This window comes from Accipiter gentilis, chromosome 29 (genome assembly GCF_929443795.1).
Source record: "Accipiter gentilis chromosome 29, bAccGen1.1, whole genome shotgun sequence".
Lineage (NCBI taxonomy): Eukaryota > Metazoa > Chordata > Aves > Accipitriformes > Accipitridae > Astur > Astur gentilis.
In genome coordinates this window covers 8,815,227-8,835,654 of record NC_064908.1, presented here as the reverse complement: position 1 = coordinate 8,835,654, position 20,428 = coordinate 8,815,227, and the positions used below count along the sequence as shown (strand labels likewise).

The 20,428-nt window shown below is 60.7% G+C and overlaps 2 protein-coding genes across 2 annotated transcripts; one reads left to right on the top strand and one right to left on the bottom strand.

Moving 5' to 3' along the window:
* The first annotated feature begins 2,813 nt into the window (after window positions 1-2,813).
* MAMDC4 (MAM domain containing 4) lies at window positions 2,814-13,497 on the top strand. Its single transcript, XM_049832316.1, has 28 exons — window positions 2,814-3,081; window positions 3,384-3,557; window positions 3,774-3,899; window positions 4,178-4,323; window positions 4,466-4,550; window positions 4,791-4,919; window positions 5,198-5,344; window positions 5,544-5,638; window positions 5,940-6,098; window positions 6,720-6,804; window positions 7,224-7,373; window positions 7,526-7,636; window positions 7,843-7,977; window positions 8,290-8,420; window positions 8,523-8,628; window positions 8,943-9,059; window positions 9,297-9,431; window positions 9,546-9,676; window positions 9,754-9,970; window positions 10,392-10,529; window positions 10,639-10,760; window positions 10,876-10,966; window positions 11,259-11,405; window positions 11,668-11,802; window positions 12,070-12,197; window positions 12,292-12,406; window positions 12,534-12,709; window positions 13,290-13,497. Exons 1-28 carry the CDS (start codon window positions 2,814-2,816, stop codon window positions 13,335-13,337), a joined length of 3,747 nt encoding a protein of 1,248 aa, XP_049688273.1. The 3' UTR covers window positions 13,338-13,497.
* A 1,356-nt stretch (window positions 13,498-14,853) lies between these two features.
* On the bottom strand, window positions 14,854-18,487 carry EDF1 (endothelial differentiation related factor 1). The gene is made up of 5 exons (XM_049832313.1): window positions 18,337-18,487; window positions 18,106-18,157; window positions 16,711-16,871; window positions 15,981-16,074; window positions 14,854-15,416 (listed from the first exon to the last, which is right to left on the bottom strand). The coding sequence occupies exons 1-5, from the start codon at window positions 18,412-18,414 to the stop codon at window positions 15,355-15,357; spliced, it is 447 nt and encodes a 148-aa protein (XP_049688270.1). The 5' UTR covers window positions 18,415-18,487; the 3' UTR covers window positions 14,854-15,354.
* Between the last annotated feature and the right edge of the window lie 1,941 nt (window positions 18,488-20,428).

Here is a 20,428-nt window from a genome sequence, read left to right as displayed (position 1 = left end):
AGCAGGCTGCTCGGGGCTGTGTCCAGGTGGATTTGGGGCATCTCCATAAATGCAGACCCCACAGCAGCCTGGGCACCCAGCTCTGGTTTTAACGACCCTCACAGGAAAAAAGGTTTTTCTTAAGATTAAGTGGTGGTTCATGTTCTTGCTTTGTTCTCTTTGTCTCTTATCCCTTCATGGGGCACTCGCTGCTCAGGAGAAGCTGGCTCCTTCCCTCCGCTCCTTCCTGTCAGGTCTTCATAGACATGGGTGACATCTCTGTGCCTTCTGTCCTCCAGACTGAGCAGCTCCAGCTCCCTCAGCCTTTCCTCATGGGAAGTCCAGTCCCTTCATCGTCAGGGCCCCTAGCTAGATCTGTGCTAGTATGCCCGCGTCTCTTGTACTGGGCCCCCAGCATCTATCCCACTGTGTCTCCCCAGTGCAGAGGGGAGGGATCAGACCTGCTGGAGATGCTCTGCCTATGGCACCCAGGAGGCCAGTGGCTGCGTTGCCAGAGGCTGCGGCTCTGGCTTGTGGTCAGCTTGGTGCCTGCCAGGTTTCCAGGCAGCAGGGGAAGGGCAGGGCTCCTGCCTGCAGGTGCTGCCAGCCCCAAGGTGCCCAGGCTGGGAGGGTGCTGGGTTTCTGGCCTTGACCAGTCCTGGCACACGCTGGGGGAAGGAGCTGAACCCTGCGTTTTACTGCCCTGATGCAATCGCACTGCAATCTGCTGTCCAAGGCCATCGGCTAGGAGGGGAGAAAAGTCTGTGCTCGGCCTTCGGCAGCAGGGACCCAGGGGCCTGTCTCCAGGCACAGGGGCTGCTGGCAGCAGAGGCAGGAGGGCTCGCTTGGGGCAGTGCCAGCCCCCACGAGCCCTGGCAGCAGCTTACCGTGGCCAGGTGGGGAAACTGAGGCAGGGGCAGTGGTTGCCATCACCAGGCAGCTCCAGTGGTGCAAGTGCGGGGCTCTGGCTGCTGAGCCATGCTCCTTCCAGGCTGTGAACAGCCCTTCCTGGGGCTCTGCTGGGGTTGTTCTGTCCCAGGAGTGACCTGGTTGTGGCCCTAGAGCTGTTCCCCTTTGCCCTGTGGCAGTTATGAGCTGGGTGCTGAGATGCTTCTGCCAGCTGGAGCAGTGCAGGCAGGGGTGAGGGCTGGCTCCTGCTGATGACACCTCTGGGTCCCCAGGGCCAGGGGCTGCCTGCTAGGGCTGGAGAAGAGGGCAAGGGCTGAAGAGAGGCTGTTGAGAGCCTGGTGAAGGAATACTGCAGGCAGCCTGCCAGGCTCTGTGCTGGCCTGGGCACCCTCCCAAGGTGGCTGCTGCACAGACTGCATGTGGCAGCGGGAGCACAGGGCTGCCAAGCTGATCTGCCCAGACTGGGCAAGCTGAGAACTCCCTCCTCCCTACCATCTGCATGTCCCTGGGGACTGCCCTGCCAGGCTGCTGGGGCTGGGGTGCACTGGAGCCCCAGCTTTTGGCAAGGACAGCTCAGCTGAGTGCTGGGACAGGCTGCTCCTCCTGCCTGTCCCTGCCTCCTCTCCCAGCCTGTCCCAAGTCTCCAGAGAGCCAGAGTTTTGTTCTGAATTCAAAGCCCCAAAATTTTTATGGCTAAACCCCCCCAAGTCCTAAGGATCCCTGCCTGCTGCAACTCACCATTGCCTGGGTGCATCATGACCCATTTATAGCTTTCCTGCCTTGGGGTCACTCCTTGTATTCCATTCCCACTGCCCCCCCAGCACAGCTGCCCTCCCTGGCCAGGGTGCACCCCACTGCCAGCCTGTGCCTTGCACCCAAAGACTGTGCCCTGCAGCCAGAGGGTCTCCCACTGCTCTTTATTCTCAGGGGTGCCAGCTTCTCTCCCGGGGCTGGCAGCATCGCCAGCTCGTCAGGAAGAAGTGGCCTTTTCCCTCTCCGAGCCACTCTGTGCCACTAGGCTGTGCTAGCTGGCCCCATCCCAGTCAGAGCAGCATCCAGCATCTTGTCCTGGTTGGAAAAGGGGTGCTGAAGAAGGGGGGTTTGGTGGGGAAGAGCAGCCAAAGGTCTCCTGGGGATGCACAGCTGCCTGCTCACCACCTGTGATGCTGGCGGTGGTGCTAGGCTACAAGACCACAGGTGACCTGTCCCAGCCTGGTGAACCGCCTCACCATAAACCCTGCTGCCGGGGCTGGGAAGCAGATAACGGTGGGGCTGAAGTCCAATGGGGCAGGTCCCCGGGAGCAGATTCCAGCCCTGGGCTCACGGTGTGGCGTCCCTTGACGGCCCCGTGCCTCTCCTGGCTCCATTTTACTGTTGCTGCAGCCTGGAGGCTGAGATGGCTGGGCCGGTGGTGCTCACCCTCCTGCTGCTGCTGGGTGAGCTCTCTGCTGATATGGGGGTCACGCTGCAGGGAAGGAAGGGGCTCCGTCCCTCCCTGGTGGGGGCTGCCATGGGGATCGCTGCTTCCCCCAGCTTGGGGGGGGAGGGGGGTGAGCTGTTCTAGGGGGGGGAGCTGGGGCAGGTACAGCCCAGCAAAACACTCTTTGAGCTCTGCTAGCAAAGATCAGCCCTGGATTCCCCAGGGCAAGCTAGTGCCAGAGCCACCATTGCCGATGGCTTTGCTCAGCATGGGAAGGAAAATGCCCAAACTTTCCTGTTTCCCCCAAAACAAAGGCTGAGACTCGGAGCAGGGGTGTGATATATCAGGCTGGAGGGTCAGTGCCCCAGGCCTGCCAGGCTCTGGCACCCCAAGGGTGCTCAGGAGCTGGGCTGGCAGTGGGAGATGGCAAAGCAGGAGATGTGGGAGTTGTGGGGTGTCAGGGCAGCGGTGGGGGTTCCCATGCAAGGGGCAATGCCAAAGGACGATGCCACTGAGAGCTCAGTACTTCCCCCAGCAGGGTCCCAAACCGGGGAGCCCAGACGAATGTCACCTGCAGGACATGTGTGCCCTCGGTCACCTGCCATGGGCACCGTGTCCAGATACTTGCGGTCTTTTCAGCCCTGTTGTCTCTCCCATAGCTGGGACCATCCTCCCCAGTGGCTCCATGGTTGTCAACAGCTGCAGGAGTGCAGCCGAGCAGCTCTGCAACTTCATCTGTGACTGCAGCGACTGCTCTGATGAGAATCAGTGTGGTGGGTACCTGGCCCCCCCAGCCCTGCAGCCCCACTCCCAGGCCCTGCCCCTGGGGCGAGAGCAGGTGATGGAGCTGGGGGCCTTGTGGGAGCAGGTCCTCAGGGTGGGTGCAGGTCCCCAGGGTGGGCCTAGGCCCCTTGGGGTGGGTGCAGGTGCCCAGGCTGGATGCAGCTCTTCTAGGTGGGTGCAGGACCCCAGGATGGCTACAGGACCCTAGAGTATGGGTGCAGGTCTCCCAGGATGGGTGCAGGTCCCCAGGGTGGAGCCAGCCTGCCCTGATTCCCCATCCACCCACCCTCAGGGTACCTGCGGGGCTCGGCGGTGCTGGGCACCCCCTTCACCTGTGATTTTGAGGAAGGCAACTGTGGCTGGCAGGATGTGAGCACCTCAGCTTACAGATGGGTGCGGGGCCGGGCCAGCCTGGCCACATGGGGCACGGGGCCCCACTCAGACCACACCGTGGGCACCGACTTGGGTAAGTGGGGGCTACTCGGCTGGTGAGTGGGGTCCAGGCACCCACAGCACCGCACCTCTGTGTCATGGGTACCCTGAAGCCAGGGTGCCAGAACACCCATCCTTGTAGGGTGCAGGGGATGGAGCAGACCCATGGTGGGGCAGGAGCGGTGCTGGCTGCAGCTCTGGTGCCATCCCATGGGGCTGCAGCCCCTGCTCTGCTCTCTGCCCTCCCTAGGGTGGTTCATGGTGACCGTGTACCCCCCGGCAAAGACCATGGCCACAGCCTGGCTCAGGTCACCAGTGATGCAGGAAGCAGCTGCCACGTGCGAGATCAGGGCCTGGTACCACCTCTCAGGAAGCGGTGAGGGTGCCCATGTCGGGCACAGATGGGCCTCGGGGTACCAGGCACAGGAAAGTGATGATGGGGGGCAGTGGGGAGGGATGGGGCCATCTGCCCCCATGGCAGGGACAGAGCCACCGGCACCTCAACATGGGTCCTTGCCATCCTGCTCGCCTCTTCCAAGCTCCGCAAGCAGAGCTGGCGGGACCCAGGGGTCCCGGCTCTGCTCCCCAGAGCTGGTGGGGTACAGTTCATCCCCGTGCCCAGTGCCAAGGGCCATGTTTTGGGGCTCCCTGCAGGGCTCAACCAGACAGAGCGGCCGCTGCTGCGCTTGGCCATGGCATACAGGGATGAGGTGGTGGGGCTGTGGCAGAGCCCCGAGCATGGAGGCGAGGGCTGGCACCAGCTGGTCGCCTACCCAGGTCGGATTGCAGAGCGGTTCCAGGTGAGACAGGGCAGTGTCGGTACCTGGGCATCATCCCCACAAGCTGGGGCCAGAGGAGCCAGGTGATGCACCAGGAGCCGAGGATGCCCTGGCAGCTCAGGCAGATGCTCAGCTCATGCCATCCTCATCCTCTCATCGGCAGCTCATCTTCTCCCTGACACAACCGCCCACGTGCGGGGCAGAGCTGGCGCTCGATGACATCATCTTCAGGAACTGCGGCTTGCAGGGTGAGTCCTGCATCTGCTGGGATGAGACGTGAGCAGGGATCCCTGGGGGAATTGGTTTGGGCTTTGCACCCTGGGGGAGCTCTCTCACTGCCCACTGTTTCTTACCCTGGCCGAAGTGTGGGGCAGGTAGTGAAAGTCTGTCCCTTGAGCAACACCAGGGAAGGGTGTGAGGGGAGCCTAGCATGTGCTGGCATCCATGCGAGGCCAGCCGTTTGCTGACGGCGTGTCCCACCACCCCAGAGCCTGGGCAGCAGGTCTGTGGGGCGGAGGAGAGCCGCTGCAGCCGGGGCTTCTGCCTGGCACAACACCGCTTCTGTGATGGCACCGATGACTGTGGAGACAGATCGGACGAGGATGCAACGTGGTGCAGTGAGCATCCCTGGCCCTGGGGAGGGGGTCCTGCCCACCAGTCTGCTGACCACACGGATGGGCTAAGGGTCTGCCCTGGTGGGGGAAAGCCAGGCCGTGGGGCTGGCAGGGGTTACCCCAGCTCTGCCGCATGGCTGTCCAATTGGAGGGGCAAAATCACCCCAAGGGTTTTGCGAAGGAGTGGCATCAGCCCAGCCCATTGCAGGGACCTCCCTGTTGGGGGGAGGGCTGGGACCCCCCAGTCCCTGGGTCAATCTGCTCTGCCTCCCTCCCTGCAGAGTCCTTCACCCTCTGCTCCTTTGAGCAAAATCTCTGCAGCTGGGAGGTGGAGGTTGGGCAGCCGGCGTGGGAGAGAAACACGAGCCTGAACCTGGGGACCGCATACGGTATCCCAACCCGGGACCACAGCAATAACAGCAGGGCAGGTACGTGGCTGGGCACCAGCACCCCAGAGGAGTCCCGCAGCAGGTCCCTGGGATATCACTGGCCCTGGGGAAGATGTGCCATCCTGCCCCTGGGGCAACACGCACCTGGGCTTGGCTTAAGGCTGTGCTGGGAAAACAGTGTCTTGCACCTGCATGCCTGACCTGGCGCCACTCAGCCCCTTCCTGACATCTCCTGCAGGTTTTTTCCTCCACGTGGGCAGCACCTCAGCCACGGGGGCCAGCAGCCTGGCCCGGCTCAGCAGTCCCACTTTCCAGGCCACCAACTCCTGCTCCGTGAGTCACAGCCAGGACCCTGTGTCACAGACCGTGTGGGCATGGTGGTGGTGGGGCACGGGGTCCCCAGCTGTGGGGACACCCGCATGGGGCTGGGGCTGCAGTTGGCCCTTTGCTGGGGATAAGCAGTGGGTTTTTGAGGGTGGTTTGCTTGCAACTGTGGTGCCTGTTGGAAGGTCTGAGCTCTTCCAGCCCCATCTTTGTGAGCATCCCGTGAGGCAGCAGCCATGCCATGGGGTGCAGGGGGGCTGCATGCCCCTGCCGTGGGGCTTCAGGGCTTTCTCTCCACCCCCATCCCCAGCTCGTACTGTACTGCCACCTCCATGGCTCGGCCACCAGCAGCCTCAGCATCTCCTACATGACCAGCTCCACCAAGCACCTGGTGAGGGAGAGGACAGGGGACCTGGGCAGCTGCTGGGTCCGGGAGAGAGTGGACTTCAACACAACAGAGAGCTTCAAGGTAGGCTGGTGCCATGCTGGGGCAAGCTGGCCTGCCTGCGGGGCGAGGGGCACAGGGCCACCCCCAGTATGCACCCATGGGATCAGGGTTGAACTTGGAACTAGACACCAGAGCTGAACCTCTGGTGCTGGCATGTGCCACCCTTGTGTCCCTATGCCCACGCTTCCAAATCCCCCTACCAGTCCACCCAGCCCAGGGACTACACCACTGGAAAGCATGGGGGGTGGGGTGTCTTCAGCCATCCCATGTCACGCCATGCCTTCCCACTGTCCTGTCCCCCATGGCCACCCACACAACCCAACCCCCTGCCAGCTGGCCGTGGAGGGCACCCCAACACCCCTCCTGGGCAGCCACAGGCCATGGCTGTGTGCAGGGGCAACACCATCACCCCAAGCCCACAGTGGCCCTGCCAGCCCACCCCATGCACCCCTTCCAGCTGCAGCATTGCTCCTGCTCCCACCGAGCCCCTTCCTGGGGGAAGCACATGTCAACCGATCACAGGAGCTGGGTTTTCCCCATCCTGCAGCTCCCCAGTGTCCCCCCTGCCCAGCACCACTGCCTGGCCCCTCCATATCATGCAAAACCCCATGTTGATGTTGCTGGCATGGTGCTTCCCTGCAGGTGCTGATCGAGGGGGTGACCGGCAGCATGGGGACTGTGGCCATCGATGACCTGATCCTGTCTCCGGGCTGCGTGCAGGAGCAGGGTGAGATGGAGGGCAGCCATCCCTCACCCCTGCTCCAGTGTGGGCAGCGGTCCCCAGGTGTCTATGCCCATGGCACCATCCCTAAAGGACCCACCGCAGTGTCTGCCCATCCCTCTGCTCATCATGGTGACCATCCTGGGTGCAGAATGGCAAGCACTTGCCCTGGGGCCCACAACCTGGGCTGTCATTCCCTGCACCAAAACCTCCTGCCCGAGCCAAGTCACACAGGCAGTTCTCACCAACCCCCTTGGTCCCCTTTGTCTGGTGGCAGAGGGCAGGGCAGGGTAGGGATGGGCTGGGGGAAATGGAGAGCCAGGGAGATTCTCAGGGACAGGGGACTGAGGCTTGAAGGGGTGATGCTGATGATGCTGCCTGGCCCTCTCACCACCACTCTCCATCCCGGGGTGTTTCGCCATCAGAGAAGCCTTTGACCACACTGCTGAACCAGGCGGGTGCTGGACCCTGCACAGCTGAGGAGGTGGCCTGCGACAGCGGGGGCTGCATCGCCACAGAGCTGGCCTGCGACTTCGCTGAGACGTGTGCCGATGGCTCCGACGAGAAGCGCTGCGGTGAGAGCCACAGGCAGGCACCAGGCAGCCCGGTAGCCAGGAGGTGGAGGGGACACAGGCATGCCTTGGCTGGCACGGCTGGGGGATGCGTGTGCCTGCGCAACCCCCGAGAAGCACGGTGGCCCAGCAGGGCTGAGCCTGAGCTTTTGCAGGAGCAACCACCTTCGAGGCCGGGGCTGGGGGCTGGCACGATGTCAGTGTGGGGCAGCTGCGCTGGGGTGTGCAGAGGGCCACTAAGCCTGCTGATACCATCCTCGTAGGTGAGGCTGTTCCCACCACCCAGACAATGGTCTGTGGTCCCCAGTGCCATGGGAGCTCCCAGGGTGCAGGGATCTCTGCTCCCGCCTGGCTGGGGTGGATGGGTGCCACTGCAACATGGGTGGCGGTGATGCCTGGGCAGGGTGCTGGGCTGGGGATGCTGCCAGGGATGTGGGGCCCCTGCCCCAACCTCTCAGAGTATTTCCATGCCCAGGGGCTTTCCTGGCCCTCCAGGCAGGAGAAGGACAAATGGTGGCTGCTGCGAGGGCACGCACACCGCTTCTGGGCCCCTCTGGCCCTGCCTGTGCCATGGAGATGAGCTACCACATCCACAGCAGCCCCAAAGGTAACCCCCCTGTCCAGCCCCGGGGTGCCCTGCCTGCTCCCTGCTCCCCCTCCCGCCCCTGGTCATCCCTAGGGTGCCCTGCCTGCTCCCTGACCCACCCTGGCACAGGGCAGAGCCCCCCATGCCTGCCTGACTTTGCTGCCTCTCCCAGCCCCGCTCTGCCCCATTACACTGTTCTGGAGCCAGGGTGTCCCTGTCCCCACCTCTGTCCCCTTTGACTGTGGGCTGCGTGGGTACAGGGGCCATGGGGAGCTCCAGCAGGCAGCCAGGGGCTGCTGGTGTCTGCAGACCCTGCACCGCTTCTCGTGCCAGGCTTCCTCACCATCAGCGTAGTGGATCACACCATTGGCACCACCCACCTGGCCTGGCACATGCAGGGGCACAGCGGCACAGCCAGGGGACGTGTCCATGTCCCACTGGGAGAAAGGACCCGACCCTTCCAGGTGCGCCCAGGGGCACAGGGACCAGCCTGGTTGGCTGCTGGTAGGGCAGTACCAGTGCTGCCAGGCACCCTGGGCTCACTGCCACCTCCACGCTGCCCCCAGGTTGAGCTGCTGGGGCTGGTGGATCTGCAAGACTCAGAGAGCGCCGCGATCGATAACGTGACATTTGTGCAATGCCACCTTGACATGGTGCCACCCGGGGCCACGGGTACGGCCAGCAGCGCGTGGGCAGGGAGGACGGCCGTGGGCAGGAGGGGACCCTGGCCCCCTGCCTGCAGAGATGGATAATGGTCCCATGGGGGCTGCCTGGTGACTGTCACCCTGTCCCCAGCCCAGGGACAGGACCATGGTGCAGAAGCCCTTAGGCCAGGGCTGAGCACACATCCAGTCCCAGGACACCTGCATGGGGTGAACCTGGGGAGTGGGGCAGGGGAGCAGAGGAAAAGGGACATTTGAGGGACCCATTTTCTTTTGCGGTGCCTTATCCCCACTCCCTCACCACTATCACCTCTCTCCGGCCAGCGCTGTCCTGCAACTTCGAGAGGGGAATGTGCGGCTGGTACCAGGATCAGTCCAGTGACTTCAAATGGCATATGGGCACAGGGCAGGGGCAGGGCTCCGACCACACTACTGGCTTGGGTAAGGGTCTGGCTCCTCTCCTGGGGACCCTGGGCAGCCCAGGGCACCCCGCAGCCTCTTGTCCCAAAGGCTGAGATGTGCCCTGCACTCCAAGCAGCTCCATGCCCTCAGGGCGAGCTCGGCCGGGGCAGCCCAGGGGCACCCGGATCCAGGACTAGGGTGTGGGTGATGCGGGCACAGCTCGGAGCACCCATCCATGCCCTTGTCCCCTCCACCATGGCTGTCCCCGACACTCAGGCTACTTCATGGCTGCGGACCCCACTGCGCCGTGGAGCCGTGGGCAGAGGGCACAGCTTGTCACCTACCGCCAGGAGCCCATTGCCACCCTACACTGCCTCTCCTTCTGGTACCGCCTGGCTGGCCCGCAGATTGGTATGCAGCCCCATGGCATCCTCCTGGGGATGCCCCAGCTGGGCTGTGCTCCCCTGGGGACAGCGGGGTCCCCAAGGGATGCAGGATGGCTGCCTGAGGCTACCATCTGCCCAGGCACCCTAAACCTCAAGCTGCAAATGGAGGGAGTGGAGGAGACAGTGGTATGGACCCGACGGGGGACCCAGGGCAGTGTTTGGCACCAGGGATGGGCAACGCTGCCTGCCACGGGCCGGCGGCAGTACCGGGTGAGGACCGGGTCCCCACCATGCCACCAGGTGCCAGCAGGATGCAGGGCTGTCTGACACCGCTCTCTTGGTGGCAGGTGGCCTTTGAGGCTCTGCGGGATGGGTTCCTGGGGGACATGGCACTGGATGACCTGGCGCTGACAGCGGGGCCCTGTGGGGCTGAGCTCTCCTGCTCCTTCGAGGCGGATGCCTGTGGGCTGGTAGCCAGCGGGCAGCGCACCTGGCTGCGGCAGAGCAACGGCACTGGCACCTCTGCCGGGCCCCAGGCTGACCACACCACTGGCACTGCCACAGGTACCAGGGCCATGGCTTCCTGGGGCTCTGGGGGAGCCGTGCTGCCTGCCCTGAGTGTCCTGCCTGCCCTGAGTGCCATTCCAGTCCTCCATGCCAGCCCTGCCTACCTGCCTGCCCTATACCCTGCTTGCCTTCCCTGCCCTATACCCTGCTTGCCTTCCCTGCCCTATATCCTGCTTGCCTTCCCTGCCCATCTGCCTTGAGTCCTGCCTGCCCTGCCCACCCTCCCTGCCTGCCCTGCCCAGGATGTGCAGAGGTCACTACTGTACATGGCTCCCCAAACCTGGGGCTTCCCCAAACCCCGAGTTTCCAAGCCCCAGGACTCCCCAACCTGGGGGAGATCCCTAGCCCCCGTGGTCCTCTGGTGCTCCCCCCAGCAGGGCTGGGCAGGGGTCACGGCACAGGGGCTTCTCTCCCCCAGGCCATTATATGGTGGTGAGCACGGGCAGGGACTCCCTGCCTGCGGGGCACGCAGCTGCCCTCACCTCCCAGCCCTACCAGCCCTCTGCGCCTGCCCAGTGCCTGGCCTTCTGGTACCAGCTGAGCGCCAGGACCCCAGGTGAGCACCGCGATCCTCCCTGAGGCCCATGGCGGCGCCTCCGGATGCGGGGGGCATCCCCGCATAGCACGGCCCTGGATCCCTGCTCCATGGTGGGTGCCTTGGGCAGGCTTCCTTGGGGTCTTTGTGGAGCAGAGCGGGGTGCGGAGAAAGGTGATGGGCATAAGCACCATGGAGGGGGACGCCTGGCATCGCGGCCACGTCACCGTCTGGCCGGATGGGGACTGGCAGGTGAGATGGAGCCGGGTGCCGGGGACCTCTCTGCCAGGAAGGGGACAGGCTGTGGCTGATGAGGGGTGCATGGCAGCTGCCAACCTCAGTGTGCCACCCTGCCCACCTCCGGCAGGCAATATTCGAGGCGGTGGGAGCTGGGGGCAACCACGGGTACATCGCTCTGGATGACCTGCACGTGTCGGATGGAGCCTGCCCCGAGCCAGGTGAGAGCCTGTGCCGTGGGGGCACCATGGACCGGACAGAGGGGGACAGGACACCCCATGAGGGCACGCAGCCATGGGGATGGGGACAGTCTGTCCCATCCATCATGGCTCTGCCGTGGCCACTGGGCACCCTGCTTCTGCCCTGGGCTTGGCCTGGCCCAAAGCTGGGGGTGGTGGGGAGGGGACTGGGGGCTTCCCCCCCACCCCAGATGCCCCATCTCCCACCAGGCTGCACAGGCCAGCGGGTGCCTGCAGTACTGGGTGCGTCACAGCCCCCCCCCTTTCCTCCCAGTGTCCTGTGACTTTGAGCGGGACATGTGCGGCTGGAGCAGCCCCTCAGACCCCCGCCTGCACAGCTTTGCCTGGGGCTGGAAGAGCGGGGTCCCCCTTGCCAAGTACCCCAGCCCTGAGCAGGATCACACCCTGGGCACAAGGAACGGTAGGAAACACCCATCGCTCCCAGGGCACCCTGGCATGGCCAGAGTGAGGAAGAGGATCTGGGGATGGATGGGGGGACATTCATGGGTGACATCCCAGGGGGGGCCTGGCTCCACAGCATCCCTGTCCCCTCCCCACCTGAGAGGGACCACTTGGTCCCAAAAGCAGTGAGGAGCGGGGCTGGGGGGGGGGTGCAGAGAGCAGGACGCACAGGGTGGGCTGCACAACTGGGGACACCCTGCACTCTGTCCCTGCCCATCCAGGTCACTACGTGCACTTTGACACCAGTGTGCTGGGCCCAGGGGGCACCACTGCCCGGCTGGAGAGCCAGCATCTGCCTGCTACTGCCAACTCCTGCCTGCAGTTCTGGTACCACATGGACATCCCAGAGCACCTCTGTAAGTGCTGCAGGGGCAGGGAGGAGGTGCTGTCCCTTGGGAGGTGTCATGAGCCCATGATAGGAGCAGAGGGCTCAGTCAGGGGCTGAAAACCCCCTCCCCACCAGTGGGACCATGTTCAGCTCTGCCTAGGAAGTGGGGATGGCCCATTCCTGCTGGGTGCTGCCATCCCAGCAGAAGATGGCATGTCTGGGAGGGCTTGGAGGTTCTTGGGGGGCCTCCAGACAGCCACTGATGTCAGGGTGCCTGTTCCCCACCATGTTGCAGCCTGTGGGGAGCTGCGGGTGATGCTGCACAGCGTGGCGGGGCAACGCACAGTGTGGACCGTGGTGGGGCACCAGAGCCAGGGCTGGCGGGGCGGTGTGGTGCCTGTGCAGAGCCCCAGTGAGTTCCAGGTGAGCGAGGCCACCCTGGGGTGCAGGGTACCCTCCGGGGGTGCAGGGTGCCCTCCCCATGTGTCACCCCCTGAGATCCCATCTTCCCCTGCAGATCATCTTTGAGGTCACCACACGGAGGTGGCCGATGGAGGGGACAGTGGCGCTGGATGACTTCTTGTACAGCGCTGGGAGGGGCTGCCATTCCAGCCAGGAGCTGCCAGTGGAAGGTGCGGGGCAGGTTCTGGCTGTCAAAAGTTGACCAAGCACCAGTCGGGGTGCTGGCACTGAGGCTGGGGCTGGAGCCAGCTCTCCTGGGCAGGGGGTTGAGCCTGGCAGCGTCTCCTCTCCCTGCAGAGAACTCCTCTGGCAGCTTTGTGCCAGAGGTGGTGCTCGGTCTTCTCCTGGCTGTCATCACCCTGGCGCTGGTGGCTGCTGGAGGCTGGTACTGGCTGAAGCGGCGAGGGCTGGTGAGCGGGACGCCAGCGGAGAGCAACACTCCACAGGGCTTCGACAACATCACTTTTCGAGATGTAAGGACAGGGCTGAAGGGCTTTCCGGCTTGCCCCCAACCGCGCCAAAACAGCATTTTCCTGAAGGTTCAGCAAATCCTGGTGGGCTCCCCCTGAGCCCACACTCTGCCAACACATCAGGGAGGTGCAAAGATCTTTGCCTCTTATCTGGTTGCTGGCAAACAAGTGACCCTGGGCTGTAGGACTGACCTAGAAATGCTGCTGCTGCCGTCAGGCAGTCACTCCAGAAAGAGCTGAGGCTGCGATCCTCCTCCGCAGAGCCCTGTAGGGAGCGGGTTGTGCAAACATTGCTCATCCTCTTCAAGCCACCAACTCAAAACCATGACAGGCAGCTTAACCTACAGTTTCCTTTGATGGGTTTGGTACCACATAGTCCCCAGCAGAGCCACTGGCCCCAGGACTGACCCCAAAAGAGGATGTGGGGCCCTCCGGGTACGCTGAGGGGTTTGGTTCTTCTGCTGGGGTCACGGTGGGCTGGAGAGCACGTTCTCCCCTCTGCAGCCTGGAAGAAGTCCTTGTATTTCAAATTAGACACAGCCTACACTTATTGTAACCGATTCCCGTTCACCTTTCTTTACAGGACAAGGTCATTATATCTCCAGTGCCAAAAGAAGGGGATGAGAATTGAAATAATAAGCCAACAGCAGTAATTACCTCCTCACGCCTGCCAGGCTTATGCAGGGCACAGCATCCCTCCAGCAAGACCTCACACTCCAGCAGCCAGATCTGGCCTTCAGCATATGACATCAGGGAGCTGCCACGGGGGCTCACCCCGGGGTGCCGGCCGTTCAGAGGGACGTGCTGCTGCCTCCACTACCTCCAAGCGCTCGGGAAAAGCAATTTTGTCTTTTGTAACATGAACTTTCTGCACCAAGATGTAGTGACGTGCCCGTGCTTTGACAGGTGCTGTCAGCAGGAGCTTCTTGCAGTGGCCATCCTCATCCAAACAGGGTCCTGAATGTGGAAGGGGGCAAAGCATGCAGTCGTGGCCCCCCCCAGGCTGAGCAGATCCATGGGTGCTGCATGGGGCACGAGCCCCTTCCCACATCCAGGATTAAGCACAAGAGCTCCCAGGACACAGAGCCACCATGAGGATGAAACCCAGTGCTTCTGGCTGGTTTTAGCAGGGGTGGGGGTGGGGTGGGGGTGGGGTGGGGAGGGGAGGGTAGAGAGGTGGCCTTGAGGGCAGGGAGCAGCATGGGGGGCACCACGCAGCACAGCTGAGGGCAGAGAGCAGCTCTGACTCCCCTGTAGCCCACCTACTGCAGGACTGCCCACGCACCTTTCAAGGGCTCTTGATAATTTGCATTTAAATGTCACTGGGAAAAAGAAAAACGTTCCTGAGGTGCAGGCTGGGCTCAGGGCCCAGGTTCCCACACCCACACCCAGGCCACCCTGAGCCCAGGACCCCTCTCTTCCCCCCCCAGCTTTCAAAACTTAATTTAATACTGTGCAACTCCAAAGCAGCCCATGGCCAAACCTGCCACCCAAGTACCACAGCCAACAGACCCGTTCAGCCTCTGCGTGGGTGAGCAGGCCATCAGCGATCCTGCTCTCCTCAACCCCCCATGCTGGTCCAGAGGGGATCAGGGCATCCTGCTTTCCCAGTTTGTGACCAAAGCCAAAGCATGTTCTTCCTCTCACCCTGCTGCAGACAGCTCTCCCTTCAGCTCTGTCCCACTTAGGTTATGCCACAGTCAAACTGAGTGGCATCCCTACAGCTCCACCACAGCACTGTCCTGGCAGTGCCCTGCAGGAATGAGCCCCGTAGCAAAGCTGTGCTGGTGGGAGCTGGGTAAGGACGGAGGAGAGAGGTAAGGAGGGCTCAGGCTTCATACAAATGCCCGACTGAGTGTCTCCACATCCACCTTGCTCTGTAAAACTCCACAGAGACTCTACTCACCTCCGCACAAGATAAAACCACAGCATTGATTTCATCTCTAGGCTGCAAGCCAAAGCTGCAGTCCTCACTGACAGGGAAGGGAGCAGAGCAGCCAGGAAGGCTGTGACAGCCCCAGCCATTACCCCTGACACTCCAGGTAGTCCCATTAATTATGCTTCCAGAAGGAAGAGGGTGCTGCAGCTCCAGTCACACCCAACCACAACATTTACTACCGGCTGATAAACACACAGCAACTACCCTGTGCAACTGAAGGGTATCAAACTTTATTATAGATCTCTTTAAAACAGGCTGGAAGGAACAAACAAAAATGTCACTGTGATGCAGTGACTGAGTCATCATTTCAAATGCAGACACTGATCAAGCCCCAACTCTCCCAAATTATTTATATATAATATAACCCACCCATCCCCCAAATTGTTCCAATTAAATGATGACATTTCAGACCACCCCAGTCTTAACATTAGCTGCTTCTAAACACCAAGACGCACATGTTTTCTGGCAAATCAATGCGGTATTTTTTGGGTTTAGTTCCTCAATCTCTGGAAAGGAGGAAGGAAAAACAAAATCAGGAAAATCGCTTCTTTAAGGTTGCCTTTTTACAGCAGGTACAGATTCAGCAGATTTCCCCCCCAAAGCAAGTCTGAAACCCTCTTGTTCAGCTTGGCAATACAAAGATTCTGGTGGTTAAGGAGAACCAGCCAGACGAGATCAGTCTGAACAAACTGATTTCGAGGCTTTGTTGTCATTTCCCTTTGGGGCCGGTTTCCAGCGGTTTTCCAATATCCTTCCCACGCAGTTTAAGGCCTGGAATAAGACAATGGAGACGACCACCATCAGCTGCCATCAACACTCGATCATTCACCTGATAACTATTTCCTCAAATTTTTGCTATAAGGAAGAGAACATCCAAAAGAGGGCAGGGGAACCAGAGTTAGGGAGAATCCTTCTTCAATTTCTAGGAGCACCAGACCAGTTTCAGCCAAAGCTCCAATTCTTGCTCGCACTCCAACTATCTTCCTAGAAAACACTATCTGAACCAGCCTAGAAGAGTAACATCAACACTAGTGGCTGCAAGATAACTTTCCCAAGTATAATCACGCCTTCATGGGTCTCACTGATTTTGAGAGGGACAGCATACAGGGGTGGTCCCCAGGGCATGAAGAACAAAGGAGAACAAGAGCTCCAAGTTCTGGTTTCAGTCAGCAGATCTGAGTTTTATCAGAACACAGCTTAATGACACCACACCCACAATAACCTACTGCCAGCAACTGTTCCTGACATGGAAAATGTAAATGTCTTAAACCAAATCATCCCTCCTAGGCACTGAAAACATTGTCATTACTTTTGAAGTCTCCTTTCTTAACTTACCAATGGCTCTTTCGATCTTGCCCATAACCTGGTTATTGGGGATTGCTCTTCCCGATTCATAGTCAGCAATAACTTGTGGTTTTTCATTGATTTTCTAAAAAGAGAGGATGCGTCTCAAACACTGGCTCCATACACAGCAAACACTCAGCACCAGCCCGCCCCATACTCACACAGATAACAGCCTCTAATTATGCCAGGATTGGAAGACAATGTGCCATTTCCAGGCTTACTCCACCACAACTATATCCTCCCTCCACTATTCAAGTGTCACAATGACGGTGACACCCATCCTGGACAGACTTCTACTTCCTTCAGCCTCCCAGGAGGAGCAGTAGCACTATGTATTGCTGTTCATTAAAACAGCAGTGAGCTTCTGAACACTGTGTCAGGCCCAGATGGTACAAAAAACCTCACATCAGTGCTGAGTTGATGGGAGGACAGAGGAAAAAAAAAAAGGCCTCACAGCTCACCAGCTGCAACAATGCTCCATCTCCAAGCAGGTGTTCATGGGCTGCACAGATAATAAACCCTTAAAACATTTCCTAGATAACTAATGCTGCCTGGAGATCAGACATCACAGATGTTGCATTCACCAAACTTCCTGCTCATGATACCATCCCGCTGCAGCTGCCCATGAGGGGACAGGAAAAGTGTCCACCTTCACCTCAAGGTGCCTAGACCTGCCTCAGTAGAGGGGAAGCAGAGGCCAGTGGGCCCTGGCCATACTCACTGTGGCCAAGTCCTTCTGTGTCATGCCCTTGCTCTGTCGGCCCTGCTGGATCACTTTGCCCACCTCCAGGGGAACTCTGTCATGGTGCAGCTCTTCTGTTTCTCGGTCGAGCTTGGCTGTGTTCTTTGTAATAAAGTGTTGTTTGTTTTGGCCTGCTGCCCCTATCATTCAAAGCAAGAACAAAAAAAAAAAAAAAAAAACAACAACAAAAAAAAACCAGCAAGGACAAACAACAAAACAAGGCTCAGAGCTGTGCCAAAAAGTATCAAAGTGCTTTTTCTAAGTACTCAGCTGCCCAGGGTCCCAGGGAGCTTTCAAGATTTCAACATGCCAACATCACCACTGATCGCAACCGGATCCTGCCCGTCAGAGCCCATGTCATCTTAATCCTGTTAATGCTGATGTCTAAACACAACCATGCAGAGCCCTCCCCTTTCTCTACTTCACATCACTCCAGATAGGCAAGATCTTGCTGTTGCTTGGGGATTTAACATTCAAACTTCACTCCAGACATGCATGTTTCTGCTACAGTGTGGGAGGGGTTCATATTTGAACTTGAACCGTGTTTGCTCAGGTATGAGGCAGCATCAATAAGTGGCTTTTAATCAATTCTCTGATGCCTTTTATAAGTAAACTCTAACTGTACTTAGCTTTGCTGAAAGCCCGAGGTTCAAAAACATGCTATTTATTTTGTCTCATTCCAGTTAAGAGTATTCAAGTCATAGTTTGAATCCTTTCTCTCACATTAGTCTCTGACACTCTTGATAAAGCTGACCAAACCTCGTTGAAGCATCAGTTATTTATTTATTTCCAACCATCATAATCTTATCCCTACAGTGAGAGAACCTGAGAATTTACATTGGACAGGAAACAGGGAATTTGTAAAGACCAACACCCCAGGAAGATAAACAGGCACTGAAACCCTTACGCATATGTTGTCAACAAGAGAAATAAGACTAAAAATTAAGTTTTGTGATCAGGAAAGCTCTCCCGAGCGCTCTTCAGACACCAACCAGAGCTCACCTCTGGGCAACCAGAAACTCGGAGCCAGCTACAGGTGAGCACTCCCCACTTCCCCAAGGTGCTCCCCACCTCTCCCCCCCGCCGGGTGCCTGGCCGTTCTCAAGTCTATGCGGCCCCAGTTAGGACGACCTTTGCCTTAGCTGGGGGGTGCTGCCTTCTGTCCCCATACCCCACCCCACGCCCCAGCCCTTCCAGGCGACCGCCTTCTAAAGCGACTCGGTGGGGCGGACCAGGTGGGCAGGCAGGCCTCGCGTGGGCTGGGAGGGGGGGGCCTTGCACCGCACCGCTGCCAGGGAACCGGCGCCGGGCCGCGCTCCCTGGGCCTCCCCCCCGCCGCCGGCTGTCTGAGGAGCCAGGCCGAGAGATACCCACACTTCTTGGAGGTCTCCACGTCCTCTCCGCGCCGCTGGGCCGCCAGGATCGCCTGGGGAGAGTAAAGGTGCCGAGGTGAGCGCTCCACTATCTGGAGTCGCCCCCTCAGCATCAGCCAGGTCCTGCCGCAGGCTCGCCCGGGCCTCGGCTGCGCCTGGCCTAGGCCTAGGCCCAGGCCCAGACCCAGGCCCAGGCCGCTCCGCTGCTCCCCATCACGAGCCACCCGCTGACCTGCTTGGACTTGGCCTGGGCCGCGCTAGGGCCCTTCTTGCGCAGCACCGTGACCGTGTCCCAGTCGCTCTCCGCCATGGCACCGACACCGCCCGCCGCCGTGCGCCTCCGCCCGGGGCCGCGCCCGCCGCTCAGGGGGCACAGCCCAAGGGCCGCCCCTCCAGAGGCGGGGCCGGCCGCCGTGCCCGCCGATAGGGCGGCGCGCACGCCCTTCAGGAAAGGCGGCCTCTCATTAGCGGGGAGAGGCGCGATCGCAGCGGGCGGGGTTTCGGGCTCCTCAGTGGACTTCGGCATAATAGCGATCCAGGGGTGACGCAGTTGCTCACAATAGGCACAGAAACCTAGCAATCAGCCTCCTCTCTATCCGAATGGCTAGTCCACGCCAGGGTGGAGGCGGGCTGGCACGCGTCTGTGCACTCTGACAGGCTGCTGACACTGCCGATAACCCGGTGCCCAGAAGGGGACTGGCTTAGTTCTCGGCGCTGTCAGAATGGCTGACCAATAGCCGCGCCCGGCTGGGCAGAGCTGGGCATGCTCCGTGGCGGGGGCGGTGGTTCGCGGCGGGCTGTCGTGGCTGCGTCAGCGACTCCCCGCGGCCTTGGCCGCCCGCATCGGTTCCCGGACGCCCCCGGGGCGAGAGAGGGCGGCGTGGGGCCTGCCCCGTGCCTCAGCGCAGGGCGGATTCCCACTGCCCGCGTGCCCAGGGAGGGGGGCTTCCCCTCGGGCCTCTCGCAAGGCCGGGGGCGGCGGGAGTCACGCTCCCCGGCCCTCGGGTGCCGGTCACCGCTTGGCGGAAAAATCTCCCCGGTTTGTGTCCGTTTCGTGGGAAACCCGTGTAAGGCGGCGGGTGAGGGGAGAGCTGCACCTCGGGGAGGTGGCAGCGTCCCGGCTCCTTCAGCTGGGAGAGAATATAAAATCCCTCAGCTCCGCGTCTGAATCACCCGGAAAGTTCTGCAGTAAAGGCGGGAAAACCCCGAGCCGCTGACTGTCATCATTTCTGGAATCAGGGGCGCGGGAATTAACAGTCCTCGGTGGTGTCGGTGTTTTTGTGGGTCCTCCTCGCAGCAGCATGCAGGAGGAGTGGCTGGTTCCCAGGTTGCGGGTGATCTGGGCATCGCTTGGACATCGGGTGCCCTTGGGGGGTCACCCCTCCGCACAGTCGTCCCGTGGCCTCCGTCACTGCAATGCGCTTGGCCCCGGCTGCCCGGGAGACTTGGGAGTGAGCCGTTTTGGGACGGCAGCGGAACGTTAAGGAGGTGCATTACTCGGTGTTGCAAGACCTGCTCCTCTGGCTGTGCTGTGGCCGCTGGGGTGTTGCGACTGCGGGTTTATTTGGAACAGCCCCGGTGGTGCCTGTCCCACAGCTGGCGCAGCCGGTGAGACCTTGCTGACGGTCTCCTGCCTCTTTGGGAATAGCATGTCCTGCCCTGGCACTGCTGCTAGGGTCATGCTGGGTTCAGGAAACGGAGAAGGAGTTTTTCCTTGCCGAATTACATCAGCCGGCCAAGAACTTTAGCAGTGTAGAGGGTTTCGTGTTTGCTTTTCCAGACAAGTGCAGCCGTACTGGGAAAAGGGATTTTGCAGCGGAGTGAGTGAAGCGGTGCCAGCACAGATATGAGTATCGCCCATCCCGGGGGTGCTGCATCGTGCCGGTGCTGACGCATGTGTGGGGATGCACCCCAAGTCCCCACGGGAGTCCCTGGAATCGCTCTCCCTGGCCCTGCGGGGATCATCTCGCCTCGATGGGTGCCAGAGCAGCGTGCGGCCCTATGCAAAGGGCTCAGTGCCTCCCTGAGCTTGCCTGGGGCCAAGCTCAGCCCAGTGTCGGGCTGCGGCCAGCATCCCTAACTTGCCTCCCTGTTCTGACCCGCTCTGCTCCTGCACTGTCTTTGCAGCAGGGGTTACTGATGCTCTGTCGGAGTTAACATCAGACTGGTCGTGCCTGGTTCTGACTGGGGAGGATTTCCCCAGTGCCGGGTGAATTCCCTGCCTGATGAGAACGAGACCATCTCTGCCCTACAAGCATGGGAGGCTGTAAAGCCCCAAAGCCCCTGCGCCACCTCATCGCGAGTGCAGGGAGGGCGCTGGCATC

Coding starts and splice junctions, on each gene's coding strand:
- MAMDC4 (XM_049832316.1), top strand. CDS start 2,814: ATGCCACTGAGAGCTCAGTACTTCCCCCAGCAGGGTCCCAAACCGGGG. Junction 5,345..5,543: donor CAGCAATAACAGCAGGGCAG/GTACGTGGCTGG, acceptor CATCTCCTGCAG/GTTTTTTCCTCCACGTGGGC. Junction 8,629..8,942: donor GGTGCCACCCGGGGCCACGG/GTACGGCCAGCA, acceptor CTCTCCGGCCAG/CGCTGTCCTGCAACTTCGAG.
- EDF1 (XM_049832313.1), bottom strand. CDS start 18,414: ATGGCGGAGAGCGACTGGGACACGGTCACGGTGCTGCGCAAGAAGGGC. Junction 16,872..18,105: donor CGTGGAGACCTCCAAGAAGT/GTGGGTATCTCT, acceptor TTTGAATGATAG/GGGCAGCAGGCCAAAACAAA. Junction 16,075..16,710: donor CACAGAAGGACTTGGCCACA/GTGAGTATGGCC, acceptor CTCTCTTTTTAG/AAAATCAATGAAAAACCACA.